Here is a 19,798-nt window from a genome sequence, read left to right on the forward strand (position 1 = left end):
GAAGTATCATGACATTCATATTTCTGCCTAAAGGCAGATTCACTTTTAGCACAGAACCCAAACAGGAAGTGCCTCTTCCATCAGAGGAGCAAAATATAAAACCTTTTTTTTTATCACACGAAACTCAGAAACCAAAAAAAAAAAAAAAACCAAACCCATTGTAGCCCAGTCATTCCAACTCATAGTGACCCTATAGGACAGAGTAGAACTGCTCCATAGGGTTTCCAAGGAGCGGCTGTTAGATTCGAACTGCTAACTTTTTGGTTAGTAGCCAAACATTTAACCACTGTGCCACCATGGAAAAAGCCTGGTAAGTAAAAGCAAGACAGTTGTGCTCCCCAGATAACATGGTCCTGGTATACAGAATTTTGCAGAGAAGAAACAAAAAAAAAGCAGATCCTCCATAGCAGCACATATACGGATTCCATATTTTTAGAGAATTTTTTCACAATTGTTGATATTAAGATTGAACTATTCTACAAATAACATTAAGGGCTCAACTTAAGAAAGCCACTTCCTAGAACAGACACAAGATCAGGGAAGTGGAGCACAGAAGAGAAATGGCAGAACCTAAAGAAGAAAAGGAATCAAAATTTGACTGGAGAAAGATTTCCATGAACAAATTTGGTTAAGATTCTTTGCTTTTACTAGCTTCTGGCTTGAAGAACAGAAAATTTAACACAATATCCCTGCTACATATCATTTGAACTTTTACAAATACACATTCCATGCTTGTATTTAACTGTATGTATTGAGAAAAAAAAAAAATTCTTTTTTTTATTATTATAAGTAGTTCTCAATCCATAGAATGAGCTAATTCTCTCTACTAATGTTCATTATAGCTCCAAGGTTAAAACACACACACACACACATTCACCCATCCACCTACCCACCCACCCCTACAGGTAGTGTTACCAAAAGAATTCCAGACTAATGAGCCCTAAGTCTTCACTGCAGTCAGATTGCTGGTCCCCAGAGAGAGCAGGCTGGATCAAAGTACCTCTAGAGAATACAGTCCTAATAAAACACTCTAGTCAGGGAGTTTCTCACTCTTCTACCCAGCTGCTCTTATGCATATTTTGGTAGTTCCTGAGGGTTCTCCTGATGTTTCCTTGACTTACATTGTTGGCAAAATTTAGCATGACCATCTTGACTCTGTGGATACATTCACTCACATACATTATTTTAAATATAATATTGTTATTATAGTCATTCATATGAGCTAGATTTAAGATATACTTTATCATCGTAAGCCTCACAAATCGATCTTTATATAACTGGGTAAATAGCTTTGTATTAAAAGTGTCCTCTACTTGTACAGAGAACAATAAATGAATTATGACAGTTATTCAGTTACGATGAGTAGTTCAGTTTTGTATTGAATTTTTCAACATGTAACTTCATTCCCATCCTATCTTATATAAGAAGGCAGACACAGTCCTTTGAGTTAAAATTAACCCCTTTTCCATTTTTTTAAGTACAAATGAAATTCTACCTTTTCAATATCACATACAGACTGTCATGTATTTCTTAAGGTACACCGGTACCTTCAGATTAAATAGCTTGTCTGCTCTTTCTTCACCTACACCTGCCAAACGTTACCAATCCAGTTTCGCATACAACTCTGACTTCCCTTTAGGTTGGCTTACTTCTTGTTTGAGCTGGCACTAATCGATCAATATGCTCATATTTCAGCTGTTCAAGCAGCAGCTAACCAGGCAGCCACAACAAACACAATTCTGGCAGTTCCTAACGTGTGTCTCTGCCTGTAACTCAGATGCTGTTTCCAAAGCGTTTACATGTAGGCCACGTCGCTCATAGAAAGCTCAGTGCTAGGATTTTAAACAGAAAGCTTATTAGGCACCCAGTCCTGCAAATTAAATCATTATAAGTAGTTGCTCAAAATAGTTTGGGAAGACTGTGTGCATAGTAATGCATTTTTATATACACAAAAAAACTAGCATTTTCTTGGATAGGAACCCTGCTATAAAATGGTAACATTCTGGCAAGAAGCACTGAGCACTGATTCAATTAAGTACTATATCATTTACTTATAACAGAAAAATAGACTGATTTCTTCCCCCATTTAAATCACAGAGGCTGAGGTGAGAGGGGTGTTTATGAGACTAGTTTTTTTTTTTTTTTGCTTGTAGTAAGTATATTTGTTTAGTACAATTAGGTATGAATGTATCTACTAAAGAACCTCACACAATTCATTTCAAGGAAGACTCTTTGAGCAGATTCAATGTTACAGTCACCATTCTGGGTGCTATGCTGGTAGGAAAATAAACAGATCTTGCTCCTTGTACTCTAAGAGCTCACAGTCTACCAGAGAACATAAAGTTAAGAAACTATAAATGCAATGGAGCCCTGGTGGCAACAGTGGTTACGCATTTGGCGGCTAACCAAAAGCTCAGCAGTTTGACTCCACCAACCGCTTCTTGGAAACCCTATGGGACAGTTGTACTCTCCTAAAAAAAAAAAAGCCCTTTGTTGTCGAGTTGATCCCAAATCGTAGTGATTCCAACTCATAGAGGTTCCACTATGAATCAGAATCAACTCAATGACAATGGTTTATAAATGCAATGCACAATGCATTAGTCTATGGAAGGCCATGTTCCAGGAAAGAATTCTGTTTGAAGAGCTGACAATTAATCTAAGCTTTGAAATGACAGACTTTTAGCTACTGTGAATCTATTCTGACTCATACCAGCCCCATGATTGCCAGACCTTTCTTCTAAGGCACCTCTGATGCATTCAAACCCCAATCTTTTGGTTAGTATTTGAGTGTGCAACCTTTTGCTCTACTCACAGGCTCCTTGTTAGAAAACCATTATTACAACTACTATTAGATATCTGAACGTAAAGCCAGCATTATGGACATTATATTTTTTTCTCTATCTTTCACATAGGAATACTAATATAAATGTCAAATTAAAAACAAAAAAAGCTTGTCTCCAAACATTAAAAATCCCGGTACATATTATTTATACTAAATTGCATTTATATTGGATAGATCTATATAACACCTAAGAGACAAATCTATGTAATGTATTTTTACACAAATAATGTGCATGTTATATATATACATATTTGTTGCCAGCCAAGCCCTCTCCAGTGAGGTATTTTTGTAAGCTAAACCAAACCCAGTGCCGATTCTGACTCATAGTGACCCTATAGGACAGAGTAGAAATGCTCCATAGAGTTTCCAAGAAGTGCCTGGAGGATTCCAACTTCTGACCCTTTGGTTAGCAGCCGTTGCGCTTAACCACTACACCACCAGGATTTCCATGCTATGCTAACTTTTTTTACATGTTGCTGTATACCATACTTTTGATAACAGTTTTAATACACCTTCTCCTCACTTATCAACATGGTTAGGCTCCAAAGACCAGGTCATTATGTAAAACTGGTGTTACATGAAAATGGAGGGTGACATCAGATCACAAAATGAAGGGTAACTGTATCACAGGAGGGGAGGGGTAGGGTGTGAGTGGCAAAAAATGTACAGGTAGTTCCTGATTCATGTCAGGTTCGATTCTGATGCCTCCATCGTAAGTTCGTTCTGACTTTAATAGAATCTTTTTTTTAAGAAGTTTTCATTATTTTTGCCTTTGATTATCAGTCTCTTAATAAACCCAGTCTTTGAACATCTGTGAGTGAACATCTGAGAATGATGGCACCAGCAAATTATGAATTGCAACAATGTATGTTGTACACATTACTAACGATAATATGTACACACACCCACACACGGAAAACAGAGGGTCGTAAGTGTTATTCATCATAACGTGAATGTCTTGTAAATCAGGGACTACCTGTACAATACACACATTCATTACTTAAAACATATGGTATTTTTGGAGGGAAAAATTTAGATCTCAATATGTGTGTGGTACGCATCTGTCAGTTTCTCCTACTGTGGTGGCTTGCATGTGGCTGTGATGCTGGAAGCTCTGCCATCATTATTTCAAATACCAGCAGGGTCACCTATGGTAGACAGGTTTCAGTGGAGCTTCTAGATGAAGACAGTGCAGGAAAAAAGATCTGGCAATTTAGTTCTAAAAATACTGGCCAGTGAAAACCCTATTAATAGTAACAGAAAACTGTCTGACATAGTGCCAGAAGATGAATCCCTAAGGTCAGAAGGCACTCAAAATACAACTGGGGAAGAGCTGCCTCCTCAAAGGAGAGTTGACCTTAATTATGTGGATGGAGTAAAACATTTGGGAACTTCATTTGCTGATGCAGCATGAATCAAAATGAGAAGAAACAACTGGAAACATCCATCAAGAATAGGAACATGAAATATATGAACTATTAATCTAGGAAAACTGGAAAGAGTCAAAAATGAAATGGAACACATAAAGATTGACGTCCTAAGCATTGGTGAGCTCAAATGAACGGGTATTGGCCCTTTTGAATCAGACAATCATATTGTCTACTATCCTAGGAAAGACAAATTGAAGAGCAATGACATCACATTCATTGATAAAAAGAACCTTTCAAGGTCTATCCTAATATACAATGCTGTCTGTGATAGGATAATATTCATAGGCCTATAAGGATGTCCAGTTAATACTACTACTATTCAAATTTACACAGAAAACACAACAGAATGAAGAAATTATAAAACCATATCATTCATACTACACATTTTTTGTTGAAGATCATTTCAGCAGTACATTGACAGGTAACAGATGAGGATGTGGAACTGGGATATCATTGCTGATGTCAGGTGGATATTGGCTGAAAGCAGAGAATACCAGAAAGATGTTTACCTGTGTTTTATTGACTATGCAAAGGCATGGACAACACTGCGAAGAATGGGAATTCCAGAACACTTAATTGTGCTCAATGTGGAAACTGTACATAGACGAAGAGGTAGTCATTCGAACAGAACAAGGGAGTATTATGGGATTTAAAATCAGGAAAGTTGTGTGTCAGGGTAGTAACCTTTCACCATACTTATTCAATCTGTATGCTAAGCAAATAATCTGAGTCCTTGAACTACATGAAGAAGAACACAGCATCAGGACTGGAGGCAGACTCATTAACAACCACCTGCGATATGTAGATGACAGCTTAAAGTGCTTATACTGATGACAATCAAAGACTACAGTTTTCAGTATGGATTACACCTTAACATAAAGAAATAAAAAAAAAAAACTCACAACTGGACCAATGAGCAACATTATGATAAACAGAGAAAAGACTGATGTTGTCGAGGATTTCATTTTACTTGGATCCACAATCAATGCCCATGGAAGAAGCAGTCAAGAAATCAAAGGGCATATTGTACTGGCCAAATCTGCTGCAAAGACCTCTTTAATGTGTTGAAAAGCAAATATTTCACTCTGAGGGCTAAAGTGCGCCTGGCCCAAGCCATCATATTTTCAATCGCCTTACATGCATGTGAAAGCTGGCCAATGAATAAGGAAGACCGAAGGAGAATTGACCCCTTTGAATTACGGTGTTGGTGAAGAATATTAAATACACCATGGGCTGCCAGAACAACAAACAAATCTGTCTTGGAAGAAGTACAGCCACAATGCTACTTAGAAGTGAGGATGCCGAGACTTCGTCTCACTTACTTTGGACATGTTATCAGGAAGGACAAGTACCTGGAGAAGAGCATCATGCTTGCTAACGTAGAGGGTCAGGGAAAAAGAGGAAGAGATTCAGTGAGATGGATTGACACAGTGGTTACAACAATGGGCTCAAACATAGCAATGGTTGTGAGGCGGTGTTTCATTCTGTTGTAGATAGGGTTCCTATGAGTTGCAACTTACTAGATGACAACTAACAACAGTAACACGTGTATGGTAATAAATTACCTTACTTAAAATAAGTTTCATAATTCCCTGGTTCCTAAGAGATAATCCTTGGAATTTTCTGGCCATTGGAGGTGTCTTTGTTATCTGAAACTTGAAATTTTCAGGTAACACTTGAAAATTTGTGCAAATGAATGGGGGCTGGCCAGGCAACAGGGACCACCTGGTCAGCTAACCTCAGGAAGACAGGGGTTCATGATTTAATCAGTTATGTATATCCAATGAGTCGATCAATTTTGACTATGCAATGAGGCTCCAATAATGATTATGCAATAATGTCAATAAAAGGATTTGAACAAGGAACTTCCTTGGGCTTCCTGGTTGGTGAGAGGCAGCCATGCATGGGAGAGGGTTCTTTGTTCCTGGGAATGTAGAAGCTCTGTGTTGGGACCCCTCCCAGACATCACCATATGTGTTTCTTCATTTGTATTCTATTTTACTACACACCTTCTCCTCACGTATTGACTATTTCATTATCTGACATTTCACTTTTACAACAATAGTAAAAATTCTACTCTCTGACTATTTTGTGCATTAAAGATGTACATCTGGCAGTAGTAAACACTGAAGAGCAAACTGAGAATAACACTGACTTTGATGGTTAAGGTCAACTTAGCTGGACCATGATTACCAATGAGTTGGCAGTTATGTAATGATGTTATCTGATAGTTATGTAATGATATAACTTGGCAGTTATGTAGTGATGTGGTCATCCTCCATTTTGTGACCTGATGTGGTCATTCTCCATTTTTGTATAACATCAATTTTACATAATGATCTCATCTTTGCAACCAACTATATGGCTAAGTGAAGACAGAGTGTATTAAAACTATTATTATCAGTATGGCATACTATCTGAATTTGTGAGTCATTCTAGTGAAATATTGAGCCCACTATAGCAGTGAGAGGAAGCAGGTGCTGCTGTCTGCCTATCTGGCAGTCTGAAGGACCGACTGTCATTCTAAGTTGTGTGCTCTGACATAACTCAGGATGGCTTGGATCAGAAAAGAGCTGCATTGGGTAGCTGGTCTGAAGGATGGTATCCTTTTCAATTGTGTGCTCTGACCTAACTCAGGGTGACTAGAATCAGAGAAGGTCTATACAGACAGTCGGTTTGAAGGATGGAGTCCTTTTAACTTGTGAACTGCAATCTAGTTTTGGTTGGTGGGGTCAGAAGAAGTGAGAAGGTGAGGACTAAATCAGTTTCCAGGTGGGACTCAGATTCCTGCTGACCCTTACCCCAAAGTTAGCAACGAAGGTGAGATTTGCCCACTGTGCCCCTTACTTAGCCCACTAGGAACCTAAATTACATCCCTGAAAAATAAATTGTTGTCATAATTTCTAATATACAAAATCCAAAGAAGGCACAGCAGAATATGGAAATCACACACACGTATATTTGTACAAGATACTTGACTAAAATTCTCTCACTCCTTTGACAAGCTCTTTTCACTTTTGTGTAAAATGCCTTTCTTCACAATTTCACTTTCATAGCAAATCTACAACATTTGAAACCCTGATGCTGTCAGCAATGCCACCTCTTCCTGTAAAGCTCGGTAGCCCCAGAGAGGCTAGCAAAATGAAGCGTTTTATTTCTTAAATTTTGCATTTGTCGTGGCTTAGGCTGCTACCAGATGATACTATTACTTGAGGCTTAGAATATTGTTTGGGGGTAGGACAGCAAAATAAAAAATAAAATTATTTTAAAAGTGGCTGTATTTTGGGGCTACCAGACATTCCAATTTTCGTTTAAAGTAATAATTCTAAGAATGGCAGCTATCACTGGAATTCTCAATATCTTGTCCCATTTTAAATAATCCTCTGTTACTGGCAGATATGAAAACATTAATAAGGCTTGAGAAATGCTCCACATGGGTAATATTTAAGTCATCAGGGTCAGAGCCATGTGAAGTTTTTCATGCATAAAGAGATGAATTTGTTATAGCAAAATATTCCTGCCACGTCCTTTCATTTGTAATGTAGAATTATGGTTGGTTCGTCCATATTTTACCATGGGAGTATACAGATGCAACATGCACACACAGGGACCATCTCATATATCTTTGAATCATTCAATATGCCTTGCAGTCTCTTGCATTTATAAAAAGTATGCTCGATGTGTTTATGTAATATGCTCAGTTTTGAAGCATTTCAGATGAAAGGGAGATTTAAAGGTCAGTGCTTACGCTGCTACATTAGGACTTCTCATACTTAGAAATAACACCTCAATATGGGGAAATTCAATACTCACACATTGTTAGAAATCTAAGTGTTAACAGAGAGTATTAGGTTTTCCAGAACACCTTAAGGTACTTGGAAAGAGCCCTCGACTGATAACCAAAAAGTTGGCAATTTTGAACCCACCCAACAGCTCCACAGGAGAAAGACCTGGCGATCTGCTCCTGTAAATGTTAAAAGAAAATCCTATGTGGCAGTTCCAGTCTGTCATATGAGGTCACCATGAGTTGGAATCGACTCAACAGCACCTAAAAACAGCAAGGCACTTGCACTTAGACTTGACAATACTTAATTGTTTTTCTCCCTAAATATACTTATTGCAAAGAAGAAATAAAACTGTATTCAGTAGTGTCATGTACATATATATACACACACACACACACACACACACCCATATCATACACACTGGATCACTAAAATCGTGTGAATACCCGACTTATACTTAAAGGTATAATTTAAAGTGATGCCTAGCATAAACTCTCTTAAAAAAAAAAATCTCTGGAAAGAAAATATCACTTTAGATACAGCAGTTCAAAACCCAGTACATAATTAAATACATATGATGGATTTTACTGAGTGCTTAATGCATGTAAAAAATCCTTTGACAATTCAAATTTAAACTCACTTTAGTTCTTATAAATCTTGCAAGAGTATAATTGACTCAACATTTTTTTCCAAAACAGCTAATATATTACTTTCATTTCTATCTGGATTTTCATACAAATGAGAATAAGAAATGAAAAAAAAAAAAATGCTACCTGTTAATCAGCAGCGAAGCAGCTTCGGAAAACCAAATGCATTTTTTTTTTGGTCTCTCTTTCTGTCCTATGCAGTCTTTTGTATAAGTTTTTGGTGATTTTGAATATGATTCATTACAACCAACATAGCAAATAGGATAAAATTAATTTCAGAGTTGCAAATATCCTGATAGAAATCAGCGGAGAGAATGCTCCAGGCAGAAATTAACAATTTTTCTCCCGAGATTATGAAATCAATTTTCTACACACTAAAGATATAAGTAAATGCATGTGCAGAACAATCTAGATAAAAGGGCATTTTTCTATAACTTCAAGTACAAACACTTTCTGTTGGTCCAGAGTTATATTTCTCTGCCTTGTCCACTTATGTCTTGTCCTGGATATTGAACTGGAGTTAAAAAAGGAGGAAGCCAGGAGGCCTGGGATCTTGTCCTGTCGCTGCTTTGTAAACTTGAGTTGCTGTTATCTGCCTTCAAGTCAGCCCCCAATTCATGCTGACCCTATGCACAGTGGAATGAAATGCTGCCTGGTCCCTCACCATCCCCAATACTGGTTGTAGACCAGACCTTTGTGATCCATTCAATTTTCTCTGAATGATTTTTGGAAGCAGATCTCCAGGGCTTTCTTCCTAGTCTGTTTTATTCTGGAAGCACAGATGAAATGTGTTTAGCATAACAGCAGCACACAAGCCTCCACAGACAAAAGGGTGGTGGCTGTGCACGAGGTGCATTGGCCAGGAATGGAACCCAGGTCTCCCACATGGAAGGTAAGAATTCTACCACTGAACCACAAAACCAAAAACCAAAGCAATTGCCATTGAGTTGATTCTGACCCCATGAGAGTCAGAGTAGAACTGTGCTCAACAGCGTTTTGAATGGCTTTAATCTTACAGAAATAGATGGCCAGTTCTTTCTTCCAGGTGCCTCTGGTTGGACTCAAACTGCCAACCTTTCAGCTAGCAGTGAGCACATTACACATCTGGGCTACCCAGGGGCTCTACTGAACCACTAATACCCCCTAAACTTGAATTAACCCTTGTTAATGTCTCTACAACTAAGTTCCTCTGAAGTGAGGGGATAAAACTAGATCATCCTTAAGATAGCTTGGAACTCTAATATTCTGCCCTTGGCTTCCATTGTTAGCCATGTGAGAAATGACAGATTCCATTCCTTATAACTACCTGTACTCTATCAGAATTTTCCTCATAGTTATACTTTAGAAACCAAGAGTGGACTTATATTCAAGTTATAAAAAATCTGTGTTACAGCACATTTCTACCAGGATTGATAACCTCATCCCTGACATACTGAAATCATTTGCCTACAAAAATATTTAGCCTTGCATGTACATTTCTCCTTTGTTTCTTGCTGACTTAAATCACCTTCTGCTATTTTTCTCCGAGTCTCTGTTTTGGCCACACATCTCCCTACTGCACCATCATATCTCAGCAAAACTGCATCCTGTAACAAATCTACTATCGAAGTCTACATCTCTTTTAACCTCAGCTACAATTTTTATCTTCCTGAGGTATTATCTTAGCTTCAAGCTATGCTTTGCATCCATCCATATGTGTTTCTGCATAGTAGCTGTGGCTGCATTCATATAACATATCTACTCCACAGGGTTGTGATGAGTAAAATCAACTAGATGGCAACAGGTATGGTATGGATATGGGTACCACAGGGTAGTGAGAGACATACTCTGTAGTGTCTTCCTTCCATTCTCTCTTTCTTCCTTCCTGCCTTCCTTGCCTCCTTCCCTCCCTCCCTTCCTTCCTTTCCTCTATCGTTTTTTCAGCATTTACCTTGATCTCACTGTGTTATAGGCACAGTGTTAAACACTGTTAATATAAAGAAAGAAATCAACCACATTCCCTCTCTGCAAGAAGGGATACCTGCTGCCATGCAGTCAATTTTGACTCATAGCGACCCTATTGGACAGAGTAGAACTTCCATAATCTTTAAGTAGACTTACACATCTTTCTCCCATGATGAGGCTGGTGTGTTCAAACTACCAAACTTTCAGTTAGCAGCTGAAAGGATTTGAAAAAAAAAAAAAAAAAATACCCGATGTTATGGAGTAGATTCTGAGATTCTGATGCATATCGCACCTATAGGACAGAGTAGAACTGCCCCATAGGATTTCCAAGGAGCATCTGGTGGATTTGAACTACTAACTTTTTGGTTAGCAGCCATAGCTCTTAACCACTGCACCGCCAGGGCTCCTCGCTGAAGAGATAGGCACATGTAAATAATCACAATACCTTGCTACAAATACTCATGGGACATATATCAAGTCATCTTTTCATGTTTCAGGTTGTCAGTCAGTATGGTAGCTAAAAGCATGGACTTATAAATCAAAGGAACCTGCCTTCTTTACTAGCTATTTAATTTTGAAGAAATTTTATTAGTTTCTCAGGGGCTCAATTCCCCCTCATGTTAGATGGGGAAAACAGAATTCTCTTTGGAGCTTGCAGTAAGAATTAAACAGATAATGTATCACAGTGCCTAACATAGCAAGAAATAAATAAATTGCACGTGATATATATTTTTCGATATCTATGTCGGTTGTCCCTGGGTGGTACAAATGGTTTGCACCAGAGTAATAATCTAAAGGTTGACTAATTGAATCCACCCAATGGCATCGTCTAAGAAAGGTCGTGCAACCTACTTTCATAAGATTACAACCACTGAAAATCCTATGAAGCACAGTTCTTCTCTGACACCCATGAGAGTCCCATAAGTCAGAAATGACTCTATGGCAATGCATTCAGTTTGGTTTCATATGCATATGTGTTTATGCATATCTCTAGGGAAAAAAATTGCACAATAGTGGTATAAAATTTTATCTCTTTCCCTCTATATATATCCACTTGGATGGTGTAAATGGTTAAGCGCTCAACTACTAGCTTACTAACAACTACAGCTCAACTATGGAAGGCTGGCTCAAAACCACCCAGAGGTGCCTTAGAACATAGCCCTGGCAATCTGCTTCTGAAAGGTCACAGCCTTGAAACTCTATGGAGCACAGTTCTACTCTGCACACAAATGGTCACCATCAGTCGATATCAACTCAATGGAAACTAACAAAAACAGTATATGTATATATATATACACACATGGAAAACTACACAATCACCCACAAATTGACAGAAAATTCGAACAGAAAAAGAAAAATCAAAGGAATTTATTAATATTATCACATGATCAGTTATGGACTTTTACAGAAAATATACTCGAGTTTTTTTTTTTTTTTGGCTAGTTTACCTTTTTCTAGGGCACAATAAACTTTATACAACAATTTCTATGATCCAACAGAGAGCAAGGATCATGGAATTTGGCCATGTGAATTGCTCTTTTTCTCACATTGACAAATATCTAAGGTTTAAAACAAACAATGTGTCACCTGTTATGTTTTACTCTAGAGACAGTTTCCCTTGCCCATACATCAATTTAAGCCTGAAAGCATGAGATTCAATTACTCCCATACTATCGCCTAAACTTTTGCAGCCATGAAATTATCTATTTGTCTTTAAACTCTAGCCATAGCTTTAACTCAACCTCCTGAGGCTATAAGTCCCACAGGTTGATTATATGCTAGAAAAAGAAATTCTAAATTTGCTACCCTTTAATTTAATTGAGGGTGTCTACTTTTACCCTGTACTTTGGGACAAGGTGAAAAGGAATTTCTTTCTAGGTTCTTTTTATATCCCTTAACTGCTTCCTAATTTTTCTTTTTTTGTTGCCTCCAGAGGCAATGACCCAACTTACTATTTTCATGTAAACTTGATCACATCCTTTCCTATATCGGGAGGGTGGCTCAAAACTTGGAAATATGGTAAAGATAAGTTTTCTTGACTAAGCTAAACACATTCTAAAGACCAGGAATACTTAATTCCATCCAATAGTCCCAAACTATTCATGGTAGAAGAACAATCGTATATAATGCAAATAATTGAGAAGACCGAGGCCTAGAGGGTAACTGTTGAATATAGTTTGTCTTGTGATGTACGGCACCCTACCTATGTACCCGTTGCCACTGAGTTGATTCCGACTCATAGTGACCCTACAGGATGGAGTAGAACTGTCCCATAGGGTTTCCAAGGAGCGTCTGGTGAATTCAAACCGCCGACCTTTTCGTTAGCACCTGTAGCTCTTAACCACTTTGCCACCAGGGTTTCTGATGTATGGTACAGTATATATTATTAGTGAAAATATGTTCTGAAATATTTCAGCAATTATCAGGGTTCTAAAATGTGAGGTATGTTCTTTCTTCATGGCGGTTTTATATTTACTCCTGGTCACTGCCACCAGGTAAAACACAGCATCTGGTGATGACAAGTACCATGGCAAGGTTAGTTTAGGCCTATATAGCTAAGAACTTATAATACCCTGCTCAGAATTTCTCTAAGTGCTTATTTGTTTAACAAAGCAACAACATATTGATAAACAGTCAAGTATGAAACATCGACTCTAAAAATTATCAAAAGAAACACTGAACAGAGCAAGGTTACAAATTCAAAGAACATTTTCTAACCATTATAATGGTGTATCACACCAAAACCAAACCAGCTGCTTTGGAGTCTCTTTGACTCATGGCAGCCCCAGGTGTGTCAGAATAGAACTGAGCTCCACAGGATTTTCAACGGCTGTGATCTTTCGGAAGGGCAATTGTCCCTGGGTATCTGCAGAGGATTGGTTCAAGGACCCCCACAGATACCAAAATCTGTGGATGCTCAAGTCCCTTATATAAAATGGCATAATATTTGCATATAACCTATGGCACATCTTTCCATATACTTTCAATTATCTCTAGATTACTTATAATACCTAATACAATGTAAATGCTATGTAAATAGTTGTTAATGGTTAAAGTTAACACTTAATGCTTTCTCATTCTTTGCAAGCACTTTATCACATACTAGAAAAAAATTTTTTTTTTTTTTTTTTTTTTTTTAGAGAGACCGTTTTTTTGCTGTTGTAGGGGCAGTACTGACATTTCCATGAATTTCAGCTTCTTTCTGCTTTATTGTGTGAATACTTGATTCATTCCTACCAACCTTAGGGCCCACTGTGGCAAGTGACATGCCACTCTTCTCAAAAAACAAAAGATTTTTATTTTCTCTTCAAGAGATAGTACTTTACACTTCTTCTCAGCTTTTGAGGGATTGCCTTGACCACTTAATTGCATTTTTGGAGCCATTTTTTCACAGAAACAATGGGTGCACACAAGTAGCAAATGAATGAGTTGCAAGGCGAACAATGCTCCAACAACTCTGAAGAGAGACGGAGGATCTGTGAAATGGTGGGCGGTTGACAGCAGGGTATGCCTACACATCACTTCGTGGATTCAGCATAGCGCTCGGTGCCAAATTCAAGTTTTTCTTGTGTAACTTTTTTTTCCCCCCAGAATATTTTTAATCACCAGTTGGTTGAATCCTCAGATATGGAACCCGTGGATATGGGGGCCGACAGTAGATTTCCAAATCTTTCTTCGAAGGCACTTCTGGATAGATAATGATGTACATGACTTCTTAATTTGCTTCGCTCTTTTAAAAGCATATTATTTCCCTCACAGAAAATCTCAGTTAATTCCTTGACACCCAGGCCTCATCTGGTGGATATGCGGCTTTCTGCCTAGACCCAATTTATCTGCACCTTCAGAAGTCTTTTTTTTTTTTTTTTGGAATTAACACCTTTACTAAAATTACTTATTTTTAAGTCAGAAGGCATGATTTCTATAAGGCCCAACACAAAACAGAGACCTAGGCTAAATATGTATGTTGAAAGAAGGTATTTTGCAGGAAAGAATGAACACAGATGTATAAGAAATTAGATTCCCTTGAAGGTCTTGTGCAGAATAGATTTGAGGTCAATACATGCTTGGTAGGAATAGAGAAGTAATGTAAACCCCTGCAGATTGCACCCATTGAACTGGTCCCTCTCTTTGCTTGCTACTCTGAAGCACACTCAGATTCAATACTCCAGGTTAAAGGTGAGGGTGGCAGGGAGTGATTCACTAGACCACAGAAATGTAATTTAAGCTAGGAACAAAATCTACCTTGGGACCAATCCTTATAACCACAATTAATAGCTTAAATTAAAAGGAAAGAAAATGGCACCAGATATATTTAAAGCTAAGGTTACATCCATAAAAACACCCTACCTCCCAGGTCCATATTTCAGTTCTGTATTATGTCTTTGGCTTTCATACAGGTCAAGGTCTTTTTGTCCTGAAAATATAAATAAACCTATTGTATTTGATTTTTCACCTTATAGCTATACCTTTACTAAAATAATTTTCCTCTTTGGTTATGTACATTTATACATAAGGATCTTGTCTTTTGAAATAACAAAAGAATTGTATGGCAAATTCATGCTTGACTCTATCTAACTCCCAAACTCTGAATAACCTGTCCCTAAAGCATAATGTTTTTTGGTAAAATTGATCACAAAATCTCAACTTGAATGTTTTTACAGATTTAAAGAAAAATGTGTATTTGCTGCAGGCAATGTTTTTAAGAAGCCGCCTTCAGTTCCACCTTACATTTTATGGTTTACGTGTTCCTTATCAGTGGTATGTGGACGAAGGGCAGGGTTTTTGCTAATATTCTTCCCAAGTCCATTTTGCTTCTAACAGATGTGGTGAAACTGCTCCCAGTCCCACTGCTGGCTGTGCCTTGTTGACTTGCTCCTGTTTATCAGAAAGGCTTTCTGTTATCTCAGTATGACCTGTCTGTTATTCTGCAGTGTGAACTAAAATATTTCTTACAAGAAAATACACAGTTCTCATCACAATTCGTTGTGAAGATTTTTCAGTCCTTAAAACATGTTTTGTCCACTTTATGAACTTTCATTGACTAGTTTTAATGCGTACTTTAGAAATAGCTGGGGAAGTGCTCATCTCTGGCTCTCTTTTTAATGCAAAATTCAAATATAAATGGATGGGCTCTGTTTTATATCAGGATGCTTGGAATACTTCTGTCCTAGAGGTTGTTGTAGATATCTGCACAGGTTCAAATATCTGCTTCTGCAGAATGAATTAATTTTGGTGACTTGTCTTTCTTTATTGAGGGATTTTCTAGAGGATGGTAGTATCACCTCATTTTTCTCTTTAGTAATGACAATTTACGAATGGTTTTCATAAACATTATTTCATCCAACCCTTAGAGCACTAAAAAGGCAGGCATTCAAATGACTATTTTGAAAACGTGAAAATTGGGCAGGTAAAAGTTGTAGAACATTTGCAAAAATATGGATAAATACAAGCCTTGAATTCATGCCTTCCAATTCCACGTCCACCATAAACTCAAAATAGAAGAATGGAGTTGGGGAAGTTGTTTTTAAAGACTCTTCTAGTCATTAGGTGATGATACATTCAAAGGATAGAAATAAAGATTTATCAACAGTTTCTACATTATCTTGTGATATTTTCTCTTGCTTATAGTAGGTTTTCCCATATATTATCTTACTTAATCTTTATGACAACCCTGTAGGGAAGACGGGAACGTTCTCAGAAATGTAACTTCTCCAAGATCACACCATTATGAAGTTGGTTAAGGGAGGAATCAAAGATAACTTACAGTGTAGTTAAAGTATTTGCAGTGATGTTTTTAAGAAAAGCTTATGTTGAATTATAAGTTAAAAGATAATTTTACCCCCGTCGAATTTCATTTTTCTTTCTTTTTTTTTTTTTTTTTAATAAGAGTGATAAAAGAAATAGAATGTACCTTTGACTATTCTTCAGGGCAACAGGAAGCAAGCAGTCCTGCCACTGATAACTTTCCTTAAACTAAGCACTCCTCTTGGAGCTTTTGAACATCCTTATTGATCCATACTTCCTTCTTTAAGGAAAATGAATGTTCTATTTTTCAGTTGCCAACAAGCTTTCATTTGAGGAGGTTCAAAATAATTCCTTGTGTTTACAGAAAAGACCATCCCTTCCTGTTTGAAATTCAGGGAATATCTGTGGGAGATAAGAATATAGCATCTAAATGCCTGTCACTGGCCAGTGGATTCCATACCACATGCTATTCTTTGGCAGACAGATGCAGAAGCAAACATTTAATACAGAAATGGGGCCACCTGGTTCAGACAATGCATAAAAATGGTGCCATACACAGATATGCTCACACAATGAAGAAAAGATAGAATACTGTTTTGTCCCCCCCCCCCACCCCATACAGACAAAATTACACAGTGGAACTCGATTAGTCTCTATTAGAAAGTGGCAGTTGCCGCATGTATTTCATTCCAGTCATAGAAACAAAAACAATGAGGATCAAGTGGGAACCTGGTTGTATATTATCAGTGTATAAGGCCAGACAACTCAGAGTTAGCAAAAAGGTCAATGTCATTGGAATTAAGGAGTTCCTCTGATTCTCTAGTTTACCCAAACCATCTATAAAATGAATTTTGAATACTTCTTAGAGGCCCTTACATTGTACCTATGGGAGGACTGGATTAACTGTAATTCCTGGAAATGTATTTTGAATTGTGGGCAAAATATTGTTTCCGGGAAAATGTGTAATTTTACAGTGAGATGGTCTTTAACCCTCATCAAATTCAAAAAGGGTCTCATAACCTCAAATCAGTTAAGAACCATTGATCTCTAAGGGTTCTTTTAACGGTGATGTTCTATGATTTTAATAATACAAGTAGTTTTAGAAAAATGTAACCAACTCGTCCTGGAGAACAGGAGTGTTATAACTTCCAAAAGATTAGAGCCTGAGTCAAAACACGCCTGATGTTTATTTAAAAAAAAAAAAAAAAAATTATAGCTTTTTCTAATTCTAATATTTTTCTTACTCGATGTCTATCCCTAGTAGATTTTAAAATTTAATTTATTATTTAGTCATTACAGCTAACAAAGATAAATATTTCAGTAATTTCCCTCCTATAATTATTTGGAAAAGGATAATCCAATTTCTTAGAGCTGTAGAAATATATATATTTTAGAGTATGTATTGGAAAAACATTTGTATATTACTTTCTTACTCATAAACAAATCTCATTGCACATCAATGTTGTACCAGGCACTTTCCCGAGCATAGAATTAGGCAGCATTTCATGATGAAAGTATGCAGAAAACTTCCACACGTGCATGAAGAAAGAATAGTAACACTATCAGGCAACAGATTACTGAAACGACCACTGGAATGAAATCATAGTACTTCAGACGGAGCCTGATTATAATTTCACAATTCAACTATTATAAATACTTCTAATTTTTCATTTCCTTTAATCATGCAAGCATTTAGCTCCACTCTTTAATTATATACATCCAGAATCTCACTCTTTTCCCCGCACTTCTAAGCTGTAAAATTCTTCTAGAATTAAGTGGAAACTTTATTCAAAAAATTGTAAATGAGTTGAGAAAAAAACATATATGTAGATAGCCAATTATGCACTTTGAGTAAATCTTCATCATAACTGTGAGAAAATTAAATGGAAGTTACACTAGTATATAAAATTATCTTTTTTTGTTAAGCTTATTTTGACTTTATTGTTTTCATTTTAGGAATATATAATACTATGATTCAATCATAATACAGACCATAAATTAATTATTGATTAATCAAAGTTTGAAAGATCACTACGAATGCAGAAGCCAAATATAGTAACATAAATAATTTAGCTTCCACAGTTCTCCATTTTCATTTTGCTAATTTCATAAAGAAGACTGCAAGTTTCTTTCTAAATTTAAAAATATTTTATTTTTTGTTTCGATTTTTGTCTGTAAAAATCTGCAAATAAATGAAATCTAGAGCCATACATATAAAAACCATGTAGAGATTCAAATTTGCAAATGCTATAAAATACAGTTTAAATTTTTAAGTTGTTTATCCTATATTCTCCATTGTTTTTCTTCATCTGTTTGGGTGCATCTACCAGTGAGTAAGGATTTTTCATTATTTCCCCTAGGTTGTAACACATCAGCAAGCCCAGGAAGTAGTCCTCGGGCTTTGGTGACAGGGTATAAGGGTATATGCAGAAATTTTTTTCTGGACAATAAGAGTCTAAGAAATGGGATAAACTAGAAATGAATATTGAAAATGACTAATCGTTATCTCACTTAAAACATACACTATGTTAACAGATAAACTCTGGCAATGTTACTTGTCAAGTATATTCCACGAAGGTTATTTTAACTATACTAGTTTTCTATCCTTAAAACTTTTGAGACATCATGGAAGTCATAAAAAAATGGAGGTAGATTAACACTTTTCATAGACATTCTGGAAAGGAGATATGGAGCTAAACTTTATTCAAGTATTAGATAATGAATTTAGAATAGAAAAAAATACTAAAGAATGAATATAAAAATAGGATGTTTCTCATCAATTTGTAAGCTTCAAAATTAAAATCAACCCTCACCATATACTGTACTAAGTGCTGAGTTCTAAAGGAAGAAAAAAATCATCTTTTTTGGCATCCTTTGATTTTGCACTCACTTTTTAGCGTAACTGGAGCCCTCTTTTTAGCGTAACTGGAGCCCTGGTGACGCAGTGGTTAAGAGATCAGCTGCTAACCAAAAGGTCAGCAGTTTGAATCCACCAGCCACTCCGTGGAAATCCCGTGGGGCAGTTCTACTCTGTCCAAAGGGTCACTAGGGTCAGAATCGACTCAACAGTAACGGGTCTGGTTTTTTGTTTTGGTTAGTGTGACTAAAAATATTTTTACTGTTTGAATTATTTTTTTTAGTATTTTACATTTATATTAAAGACATCTTTCAGGGTTTTGGTAGAGGGAAAATTCCCTTTTTTTTTTTTAAGTTTTTTGCATAAAGTCTTTTAGAGCAATTTATATATTTAATGCTTGCACACCTCAAGGACCCCTTCTTGTTAGGCACACTTGGCATTAAGCGCAATGACCTGAATAAACCATAAGCTGGCAGGTTACTCCGGAAGGCCTGTTCGCATTGCCTGCTGACTTGGCATTTAGCCACTGAAATCAAAAGAGAGGAAGG

General features: G+C 36.9%; 1 protein-coding gene across 6 annotated transcripts in view; it reads right to left on the reverse strand.

Moving 5' to 3' along the window:
• The window catches only part of PCDH7 (protocadherin 7), a 486,963-nt gene that overhangs the window by 50,715 nt on the left and 416,450 nt on the right, over positions 1 to 19,798 (reverse strand). Inside the window, exon 3 of one of the 6 annotated variants that reach the window (XM_049886387.1) lies at positions 19,260 to 19,776. The exons of the other annotated variants lie outside the window; for them this stretch is intronic. Within the exon in view, the coding sequence (XP_049742344.1) occupies positions 19,562 to 19,776 (215 nt within the window). The 3' untranslated portion in view covers positions 19,260 to 19,561. Of the gene's footprint in view, positions 1 to 19,259; positions 19,777 to 19,798 lie in introns of those variants that run through there. 6 annotated transcript variants of the gene reach the window in all.

This window comes from Elephas maximus, chromosome 5 (genome assembly GCF_024166365.1).
Source record: "Elephas maximus indicus isolate mEleMax1 chromosome 5, mEleMax1 primary haplotype, whole genome shotgun sequence".
Lineage (NCBI taxonomy): Eukaryota > Metazoa > Chordata > Mammalia > Proboscidea > Elephantidae > Elephas > Elephas maximus.